Raw genomic sequence first — 12,174 nt, 5'->3', positions numbered from 1 at the left:
CAACCTCCAACCCAGACCACAATCATGCAATCAACACAGTAGTTAAGCACGCTCTTCAAGTCCCAGAACTTTATGACATTCCGCCTACAACTCACGAAGAGGTCTCCTATGTCATTCGGAAACTAAAGAACAAAAAAGCCCCTGGAAAAGACAACATCAAAAACAACTTGCTCAAAAACCTACCAAAAGAAACAATGCAACAAATCGTAGAAGTCGCCAACACCATTCTTCAGTTAAGAAAATTCCCCAATCAATGGAAGGAATCACAAATAATCATGCTACACAAATCAGGCAAACCTAAAACCAAAGCTGACAGCTACAGACCAATCAGTTTGTTACCATCTCTAAGCAAACTTATTGAAAGAATAATCCAAAACCGACTAATTCCCATCGTAAAAGAGCTCAAAATTCTCCCCAACGAGCAATACGGATTCAGAAGCGGTCACAGTACCACGCATCAAATACTAAGAATAGTCGAAAATGTACTAAATGGTTTTAATAACTCCAAATGCACGGGTCCGTTTTTCTCGACATATCCAAAGCTTTCGACAAAGTTTGGCATAACGCCCTCCTCTGCAAAACGATCAAGACAGAAGTCCCACTGGCAATTATTAAACTAATCCAAAGTTACTTAGAAGACAGAACATTTCAAGTAAAAGTAAACGATCAAAACTCATCCATCAAACCCATCGAAGAGGGAGTCCCACAAGGATCAGTTCTTAGGCCCTTGCTCTACAACATCTATACCAGCGACATTCCGAAAACAAACAAAACTCATCTAGCAATCTATGCAGATGACACTGCAATAACAGCGTCGTCTAAATTTCACTGGAAAACCACAAAACTGCTTCAAAACCACATCACTGAAATAAATTAATGGACCAAGCTATGGAAAATCAAGATAAACCCCGACAAATGCAAGAAATCTACTTCCAACCCAACAAAAGAAGAAACAAAGATCAACCAACACACAACATACAAATAGACTCAACAAAAATAAAATGGGACAACGAGGTCACGTACCTAGGCTTAACCCTAGACAGACAACTAAAATTCCACAAGGACATTGCCAACACCACAAAAAAAAAGCCAGATAAGCCAAAGCAGCACTATACCCACTTCTAAATGCTAAAAACAATCTGGACCCTTCAAACAAATTAAGGATCTACAACTCCACCATCCGACCAATACTGACATACGCAGCTTCATGCTGGATACAAACAAATAAACACATACTACATAAGGTTCAAACAGTCCAAAATAAAACAATCAGACAATGTCTCAACGCCCAATGGTATGTCACGAACGAACAACTCCACAAAGAAACCAATCAACCCACCATCGCGCAATACACGAAGAAATTAGCAAAATCTGTTTTTGAAAAAATGCAATCCCACAGCAGCCCAACAATACAAGAAACAACGGAATACGACTCAACTCAAAGAAGGCAAAAGAAGCTAAAAACCACCCTGACGGAATAAACAAGTCCCAAGAATCAATGCAAAAACAAATAACAAAATGGGCAATACATGAAGACTCCTCTTCGAATTGCTAAACTAGGACACATACTGGAACTGGAACTCGACCAAGCAGTTTCAGTTTCAAATCGATCCCAAAATCGATAGAACTGCAAACAGCGAAAAAGAAGACGACGGGGAGCCGGCCTCCTCCAGCAGAGCGACCACCAGTGCATCGAAAACTGTGAAATCAGTGAAACCCACCGAATTAAAACCCAAATCCACCCCAAACCCGATCTCCAAAATTCCATCAAATCCCATTTCTCCCCCGCCCACAACATTGACTCAAGCACCGCCACTAATGTCTCCTAATTTTCAAGATTTCATCGACACCAACATCTAAACGACAACAACCTCAAGAACACCAAACTTAACTTTTCCCCCAATTTTCCGATGACACAGTCAAATCCCAAGAACCCCCATCTTTTAAATACACCATTAAAGGTATCCCAGACCTGATCTCTACCCAAAAAACCTTTTATACCCACCTAACCACCCAACTCACGATCACCCATATAGAAATCCTGAAAGTCAATTACAACAAAACCGCTCTCCTAATCCTATCCAATCCAATACCCAATCTTCTCTACAGAAACTCCCAAATCAGCGTCCACAAAGTTGGATCAAAAAACACCACTCAAACCCCGAGGAAACTCCCGACCTTCAGCGCTGTCATCAAAGGAGTCGAGTTGGACATCACCAAAGAAGACATCCTTGAAGAAATCAAGAATTCAGCCCTCAAACTTTACGTTGAAGAACTCTGGAGGATCAAATCCAGAAAAACGAACAAAATGACACCACTCCTCCGCATCTTCACCTCCGGCACCTACACCCTGGACCACCTCCTTAACAACTGAATCACACTCTTTGGGAATAAGTATCTCTGTGACCCATCCCACCCTCCAGCCCCAATTCCGATCACTTGTCAAAAGTGTTTCCTCCCAGGCCACACCCAAACCGATTGCCCCAAAGAAAGACAAGCTTATCCGAAATGCCCGAACAACCATCCACTAAAACAATGTCCACAGGAAAACCAACCAACGTGCCCCAACTGTCAAGGACAACACCCAGCCTGGTCAAGAATGTGCCCCAAATTTGTTCAATTCGTCCGACAGGAAATGAACGAAAAAACCCCCACCAATCCGACCAATATCGTCAACACCAAAGACTCCCTTGAAGAGGGCCCACTTGAAGAAAACGAAGACAAACAACCCAACCCCGTGACGTCCAGGAAAATCATCGCTTTCCTCACGAAAATTCTTTTCGACCTATTCCCCTCCTACAAGTCCAAAATCCAAATCGTCATGGAGGAAACTTCACGACGAGTCTTCTCCACCCAAACCAAAATTTCTCACTCTGGGAAAGTGGCCTGTCCATTCTGATCCTAACAGTTCGCTGAGATGACGCCCCCGGTTCCATTTCTTCCCCCTTTTCAGATTAACTTCGCCACCGCCAACACCTCGGGAATCTCCAGGAAGTTCAACGCGATCAAAAATTTTCTTTCCACAGATAACATCAAAATCCTTTCACTCACTGAGACCAAAACTCCCAATCCCATCAAATTTCCCAGATTCAACTGTTACCACCGTCCCTCCCACACCCGAAACACCTGAGGTGTCGCACTAATAACACAGGTCCACAAAAAAATGTTTTTTTGTTTGGTGCCGCTAATTCTATGTGAGAATTTGGATAATTAGCCCGCAAGATTTCGTGCGAAGCTGTCAAAATCGTGAAGCTACGTTCAGGTTTGTATCGATCAAACATAACCTAAAAAATGTATTTTTTCAGACTTAATGTCATTATAATAATCAATTAGTTTTTTTTTTTAATTAATACTATTAATATGTCGTCGTCGAGAAGGTGTTGTATAAATAATCCAAATACATTTTGTTACATTTGTGGTGAATATGTAGTAAAAAAGTTCAGAAAACCTATAACAGATGCAGTGAAGAAGACATACGTTGATTACTTTAATATGGAGATGAAGGCTCTGAACAAACCGTGGGTTCCAAATATTGTGTGCAAGTTGTGTTGTGAACATTTAAGACAGTGGACAAACGGTAAACGTAATCATTTGAAGTATAGTGTGCCGATGATTTGGACAGAACCAAAAAATCATATTGATGACTGTTATTTTTGTGTTGTACAATTACATGGTATAAACAAAAGAAAAATGACATATCCTGAATTACCATCTGCTAAAAGACCTCGACTGTGTTCAGATGACGTACCATCTCCTATGAATCAAGATCATTCAGATCTATCAGATTTATTTGACACAGAGATGGTGGAAGTTTTTTCTGATGAACATGACTATGATTTTGAAGTGTCAACAGCACCCTCACTTTTTTCTCAAGATGCTTTAAGTGATTTAATTAGAGACCTTGACCTTTCGAAAGAGCGATCTGAGCTACTCGCATCGAGACTCAAAGAAAGAAATTTGTTAACTCAAGGTACAAAAGTAACATTTTATCGTGGTCGCGAAAAAGAATTTCTTCCATTTTTTAGTTCGGAAAATGATATAGTTTATTGTAATAACATTGGTGGCCTTCTAATGAAACTGGGACTCTCTAGGTACAAAGCTGAAGAATGGAGATTGTTTATGGATAGCTGTAAGCGAAGTTTAAAGTGTGTTTTACTAGATATTGGTAATAAACATGCAGCTGTGCCTATTGCTCATTCTACGAAATTGAAAGAAGAGTATACAAACGTGGATCTTGTTTTAAAAAAGCTTAAGTACTCGGAGCACCAATGGGTTATATGTGTCGATTTAAAAATGGTGAACTTTCTAGTAGGTCAACAAAGTGGGTACACTAAATTTCCATGTTTTATATGTTTATGGGACAGTAGAGCAAAAAAAGACCATTGGATCAAAAAAGATTGGACTTTAAGAAATAACATGACGGTTGGCAAACAAAATATTATAAACCCGCCTTTAGTTTCTAGAGATAAGATTATTTTGCCTCCATTGCACATCAAATTGGGACTTATGAAGCAATATGTTAAGGCATTAGATAAAACTGGTCCGTGTTTTGTATATCTTTCAAGGAAGTTTCCCGGTTTAAGTAATGAGAAACTTAAAGCAGGTATTTTTGATGGCCCACAGATAAGACTTTTATTGAAAGACGATTTTATACATTCAATGAATGATTTAGAAGCAGCGGCTTGGAAATCTTTTGCTGCTGTTGTAACAAATTTTTTAGGAAATCATAAGGCCAAAAATTACAAAGAGTTAGTTCAAAACCTTTTAATTAGCTTTAAAAATCTTGGATGTAATATGAGCATAAAGGTACACTATCTAGACAATCATTTAGACAAATTTCCTGAAAATCTTGGAGCGTATAGCGAAGAACAGGGAGAACGTTTCCATCAAGATTTAAAGGTGATGGAAGATAGACACCAAGGTCGCTGGGACGAACATATGATGGCAGATTACTGTTGGAGTATTGCTCGGGAATGTCCTGAAGACATTCATCAAAGAAAATGTAAAAAGAGAAGCTTCTAACCTGTAAAATAATGTGTAATTAAATGTAATCAAATGATTTAAATTAAATGTTCTTTGGTTTTTTAATAAATTAATTAAATGCTTTTTAATTTATTTACCCTTATGAAATCTCGAAAACTACACGTAGGATTAAAAAAGTAAGTATCAAGTTTTTATCAGGGTACTGAATATGATTGAAATCAGTTTTACTTTTAGCGGCACCAAAATCATTGTAGACCTGTGTAATCCATGACTATAAACCATCATTTTTCCACACAGCGAGAACTGACTTGTATTTACAAGCACTTGCTGCCGGAGTACCGACAATATATTAAGCGGCATGAAGTCGGGTCCGTCAGCGATCTGCTGGCACAGCTTCAAGACTTTGAACGGCTACAGGCCGAAATCAAACAAACAAAGAACCGTTTCACGCCCTCGCCGTCTCCATGGGCACCAGAGAAAAAGCTCCCAATGGAGTATCAAACGCAGCCAAATCACCTCCAAGGCATAAAAACGGAAACGAAACCGCCAAGAAATGAAGCTACACGAGAGGTGCAGTGCTGGAGATGCGGAAAGAAGGACCATATCCGTTTCAATTGCCAAGAAACACCCCGCAAGTTCTGCTCAAGATGTGGGAAAGACGGAACGTTGACAAGAGACTGTGACTGCTTTCATAGACAGCCGGAAAACCAAAAGAGGACTGAAATGCAGCAAACAGCTTCCACCAGACGACAGAATTAGGGGGTCCGCAGAAACTTAATACCGTCGCAGCCACCGAAACCGAATCAAAAAGAAACACCGTTGCCACAAGCACCGTTCCCGGAATACCGACAAGACGCACCGTGTCTATCAATACCGAACAGATAATAACCTCCGACCGAAGCACCGAAACCGATACCGTTACCGACTCCACTTCGGAAGGAGAAACTTACAACACCGTCACCAGGAAAACCGAAACCACCGTCTAGCCAAGCTAGTGCTACCAACAACCGAATCCGAATCAAAATCCGCCTAGTACTAGACCTGGAGAAAAACGTAGTTCGGTATAAAGGGGAATTATTGTGTCACATTCCCGAGGTAATGACACCCGTAAATAAAATCGCCGAAGAACCAAGACTACAAATAGACAAATTTCTCGCCAAAGAGTTCATGAAATTCGGACAAACTCTAGACCGAACCGACATGACGAAGCATGAGATCCGCCTCATCACACCCACCATAACTCCAATCAACCAGCGCTATCGTCCACTGAATCCGGTACTCCAAAACGTGGTTAACAAAGAAGTTGACCGAATGTTGGAGGAAAACATTATCGAACCATCCAACAGTGCATGGAGCTCGCCGATAGTGCTTACAGAGAAAAAGAATGGGAGTTACGAGGTGACCTCCAAAGACGCCTGTCCGATACCTGCTAATACCGCCATCCTGGACCGCCTCAAGGGAGCAAAATATACCCCTCCCGACATCGACCCCAGACCTCTGGTGCCGAATTCCCCTGTGGACGCTAAGACCATCAAAGCAAGCCGGGGGATGGTATCGTTTCCTTCTACAAACCAAAGAACTCCTCCAAGTAAGGGGGGTGTGTAACGAAGCTTCTCGAAGTTTTTCGAAAAAGCGCGAGCGAGAACACCTGACGCCGTCCCATTCGTAAAATAACAAGATCACTAAACAAACTACCACCACGACAAGTGAAACGGAAATAGGGCATGACTGTCTTAGACGGAGAGCTAAGGGGAGTCTGTCCTTGGCAATTGACCTTGGAAAAAAACAGGGTGTTTACCCATTAGAATGGCCTTGGAGTGACCTTGATTTGCCTTACCATTCTTATACTACTAAAGTTTAATGTTGAGTACATATCTACTCAAAAATTAAATCAACACTGCCTCGAAAAATTTTTCTTCCAATGACTTTTCAGTGTCTTATTGGAGATGTATGTCCCAAACCCATGCACGCTTCTTGTTTCTATGACCCCGGTCATGTAAAATGCAAGTTTGCACTTACAAAGTGCATTGACAAGTTCCTGCGACAATGACCTGTCTTTAACATTGATGTAATAAGCTGATATGTATCTAATTCTCTCGAGCATTGACTTGTCCTTCAAAATGTGCAAACTCAGCAGATTTTTCCGAATGATCAATGAACTTTCGACCTCCTGCATACGTATCCACAGTGGGGACCTTTTGCAAAGTCAACAATTTTTTTTATTATAAAAATGAACTATTTTCTAATGCAAATCATTCAGTTGACAAAGTTAACAAGATGAAGACTCCCACAAAGAAGTTCAACCTTAGCCTCAAAAAATCGCCTGCTGTAAGTAAAATTATTTCAATATCTATTTTTATTTATTATATCAGTATATAGATTTTATTTTAAATACTATTTTTTTTAGATTTCGGTCAAAAGCAGCGCCGAAGAAGAAGAACAAGCAATAAAAGTCCTGCAAAATGTTTTGCTGCAGGTCAATCAATTTTACAATTTTTAGTACATTACAAATAACATAATTTATTTGGCTTTCAGTAAGCAGGTGGAGTGGAGTTAAAAGTTCTCCAGGTAGAAGAAGGAGAATTGCTCTCTCTTAGTTTTATAAATATTTCTCTAACAATCTTTTTTTTGGTTATTTAAAATTTTAAAATTTTTAATTCTTTTCGTTCAATTTTCAGGGTTATGAGTCTTTGAATACTTTTATAAGGACGGCGGGACAAGTACCTTCAGTGCCACCTCCGATGAGGAAATTAAATGCGAAAAAGTCTCCAAAACCTAGGGAAAAATCTAGGCGAAAAAATTTACGTTTGTTAGAAGAAAAAGTGTTGGACGAGGAGTCACCTTGTTCATCACAGGGCTCCACGGAAGAAAAAGAAAAAAACTCCACAGCATCCACCCTGCGAGGTTGTCGAAAACGATTGATAGTTAAGGAGGGTATAGAGAGGGCCCTCCAGGAACTCAAGAAAAAAGAAGAAAACTTACCAACGAGGCATTAAACCTTAACAATCAAATTGACAAGTGTAAAGACGTCATCAATCATATATCTAAACAGTAGTGATACAAAGCCGGTTCTGCAGCGGAAGTCGTAATCTCGAGCGCCCGTCCGGTGATGTATTGCTGGTTATCTACCAATCAGGCGCACAGATGGTGTCGGCGGCTCTTCCGGCGTGTTGCTGGTCATCTGCCAATCAGGTGGCGGGTGATTTAAAAATTTGACAGATGGCGGTGGGAATTTGACAGCTGGTGGCGGGAAATTGAAATGTGTAGCCGGTTGGAGGCGCCGCGAGCCGATAAACAGTTCAATTTGCGCGTGCGCGGCTAAACGGCGGGAAATTTAAAACTTTGACAGATGGCGGTGGAAATTTGACAGCTGGCGGCGAGAATTTTGACAGATGTCATTATGGAATGGCGGAAATTTTGAATTTGACAGTTGTGTCAGATCAAGATGGCGGTGACGGTTTGGGTGACAATCATAGAGGGCGCTAGAGTGAGCAAAAATTTCAAAAAGTTTTGAGTGCGGTCCTCGGAAAAAAATTTTGGAATTTCTCGGAAAAAAAATATTGCAATTTCTCGGAAAAATGCAAAATAATTCGTTGTTTGGGTGTAATCATCCAGTCTGATTTCCGTGTTTCTCGGAAAAACCGCAAACATTGATAAGACCATATGTTTCCCACCGTCTATATAACGAACAAAGTGATCAGCTCAGACCATTGATTGTGCTGCTGCTGTCAAGGTGCTAATAGAACAGTAATCAGCTCAACATTTTCCACCGTTTATACGAGTGATCAACTTAAGTCGATAAGACAAATAATTGTGTTGTAGTGAGAGTGATAATAAAAGGTAAGAATAAATTTTTGCTTCTAAATCTGGTACTGAATTTGTACTTTATCTTAGGCCTATCATGACTTCCAAAGCTGATGAAGTGATCGTGGTAAGTAACGACATCGTTCAGGCTACTAAAACGCATTTGGATAATTTGACAACAAAATTTGATCATCAGAGTGCTTTATATTTGGTCCACCAAATTAAAAGTTGTTTTAAACTTTATTCGAAAACTATTAAAAGCTTGAAATTGAGTGTTGGTGCTCGACTCAAGCTTAATTCCAATTTAATTAAATTAAAACATTTTCACGTCATACTTAAACGTTTGTGTGCAAATAATGGTATCAGTGGTCGAGGATTGAAGATAAATCATCAAAAGAGGGTTCAGTGGGAAGAATTGAAAACTGCTTTTAAGTCACGCGTTCAAACTGGAATAATTTTTAATTTAAGTCACATTGATATTGTTCAGTTTTTAAATGATGCATTTTCGGTTTTTAACTCTCGCATTAAAAAATTGCTTAAAAAATTTACTTTGCTTAAAATTAAAGCATGTTTTCATGGTGAATTTATTAAAAACAATCCAAACGATGATAGTGAAATTATTGAAGAAAAATCGTTTAACACCAGGAATGGACTGTTGGATCAAGGGCGAAATATTAAAGATTGGTTTCAAAATTACATAAGTGATAAAATTTTAAGTAAACTGGAAAACTTTCAACTTCGTGATTCGGGTTGGGCATTACATAAAATTATTTCGTTGGAAATCAATATAAATAAATGTGAAATTGGGAATGGTTCATCTTTCATCAGACTTCCACAACAAATTGCTAATAAACACGCTTGTGTTAATGTCAAAAATTATAATGATAACGAGTGCTTTTCTTGGAGCGTCATCTCAGCCTTATTCCCCACAAACATTAATGCTGATAAGATTAATTCGTATCCGCATTGGTCATCAAAATTAAATATGAAGGGAATCGAATTTCCTGTCAGTATTAATCAAATTTCTAAATTTGAAAAATTAAATAATGTTTCAATTAACGTGTACGTTTTGGAATTAAATCAAACTAAATCAAAAGCATCGTATTATACTGTAGCTCCAGTAAGACTAACAGAAAAAAAATTAGAAAAACATGTAAATTTGCTCCAAGTCCAAAACGTTTATTTTCCAAAATTAAATGATTATGAGGCTCCAGATAATGCCGATGTGGATAACACCGAAATAAAGTATCATTATTGTTGGATTAAAAACTTGTCTCGGCTAGTTTCAAATCAATTAAACAAAAATAATCATAAAATCTATTTATGTGATCGTTGCCTTAATTATTTCAAGAAGGAGGATACTTTTAAAGAGCATTCCGAGCAATGTGAAAAATTAAATTTTAGTAAAATTTCATTTCCAAAATATGATTATGTAGAATTTCAAAATTATATCAATCAACAGACATTACCATTTATTTTATACTGCGATTTCGAGTCTGTGCTTCAACCTATCGAAAAAACTTGTGAAAATACATCCAAAACCTTCAAGTATCAACAACATAAAGCGTGCAGTGTTGGACTATTTCTAAAATGTAACTATGATGATAGTCTGTCCTTTTATGATTTTTATCGTGGTGAGAATGTTGCTGTGTGGTTTACAAATAAGCTTAAACAAATTGCAAGAAATGTCTCAGAAAAAATAATCGAAGCTAAACCTATGGGTTTAAGTCCAAGTTTTAAATCAGCTGTTTTATGTCACATATGTGGGAAATGTTTTACCGAAGAAGATAGACAACAAAAAAACATTGTAAGAGATCATGATCATTTTACATCGATATTTAGAGGATTTGCTCATTCAATATGTAATTTAAATTATAAAAAGCGATTTATGGTTCCCATTGTTTTCCACAATTTATCGGGATATGATAGTCATTTCCTCATTGAAGATATTTCAAAATTAGGAAAAATCACACTTTTGCCAATCAATCTAGAAAAGTACATTGCATTCACGCTGAAAGATGAAAATACTGATATAAAATTTAGGTTCATTGATTCTCTCAGATTTATGAATGCATCCTTGGATGAATTAGTATCGACTTTAGAAGCAGATGAATTACAACATTTAAAACGCGAATTTAAAGACTTAGATAAGGATTCCTTCAAATTACTCACCCGCAAAGGTGTATTTCCATACGACTATCTCGACTCAATTGAAAAATTAACAGAAACATGTCTACCACCGATCGAAAAATTTTATAGTAAACTAAATGATTCGCACATTTCCGAAGAAAATTATCAACATGGTCAAAACGTTTGGACCCAATTCAAAATTAACAACTTGGGCGAATACTTGGATTTGTATATGAAAATTGACATTTTACTATTGGCCGATGTTTTCGAAAATTTCCGTCGAGTAATGCATAAAACGTATGGTTTGGACCCCGCATGGTACTACACTTTACCCGGTTATACATGGGATTGTATGCTGAAATACACTGGATGTAAACTCGAAATTCTTAAAGATATTGATATGTTATTATTTGTGGAAAGAGGTATTCGCGGTGGCATAAATCAATGCTGCAATCGATACTCGGAAGCAAATAATAAATATTTAGGTGACGATTATGATCCATCTAAACCAAATAAATATCTAATGTATTTGGATGTCAACAATCTTTACGGGTGGGCCATGCAGCAATATTTACCCTATAGAGAATTTAAATGGTTAGACGATGTTACTGATTTTGATGTTACAAATATTTCCAACGAGTCCAACACAGGTTACATTTTAGAAGTCGATCTTGACTACCCGCAACATATACATGATCGGCACAAAGACTTACCTTTTTGTGCTGAACACCGAAAACCAGCAAATTCAAAAATCTCTAAATTAATGACCACCCTACATAAAAAAACTAATTACATTCTTCATTATCAGAATTTAAAACAAGCGATACATAATGGTTTAGTGGTTAAAAAGATTCATAAAATTTTAAGTTTCAAACAAGCTCCATGGCTAAAACCGTATATCGAACTAAACACAAATTTACGTGCACAAGCCAAAAGTACTTTTGAAAAAAATAATTATAAATTGGCAAATAATGCAGTGTTTGGAAAAACCATGGAAAATATCCGAAAACATCGAATTGTAAAATTGGTATCGCAATGGGAAGGGAGATACGGAGCAAAAAATTTAATATCCAGCCCCAGATTTCAAAATCGTACAATTTTTAATGAAAATCTTATCGCGATCGAGCTTGCAAAAACAGAACTTATATTCAATAAACCATTGTACATTGGTATGTCTATTTTAGATATTTCTAAAGTATGTGTCTATGATTTTCATTATGAATTCATGTTAAAGAAATTTAATGAAAATAATTGCAA

General features: G+C 37.8%; 1 protein-coding gene across 1 annotated transcript; it reads left to right on the top strand.

Annotated features, from left to right (window-relative positions):
- Positions 1 to 3,597: 3,597 nt before the first annotated feature.
- On the top strand, positions 3,598 to 5,022 carry LOC148170661 (uncharacterized). Its single transcript, XM_088042212.1, has 2 exons — positions 3,598 to 3,673; positions 4,721 to 5,022. Exons 1-2 carry the CDS (start codon positions 3,610 to 3,612, stop codon positions 5,020 to 5,022), a joined length of 366 nt encoding a protein of 121 aa, XP_087898338.1. The 5' UTR covers positions 3,598 to 3,609.
- Positions 5,023 to 12,174: the final 7,152 nt, after the last annotated feature.

Source organism: Gnatocerus cornutus, chromosome 7 (genome assembly GCF_029298725.1).
Source record: "Gnatocerus cornutus isolate USDA-ARS CGAHR chromosome 7, icGnaCorn1.1, whole genome shotgun sequence".
In the NCBI taxonomy this organism is placed as follows: domain Eukaryota; kingdom Metazoa; phylum Arthropoda; class Insecta; order Coleoptera; family Tenebrionidae; genus Gnatocerus; species Gnatocerus cornutus.
Note: the sequence above shows the minus strand (reverse complement) of the source record. Positions and strands in the feature narration are given on the sequence as shown.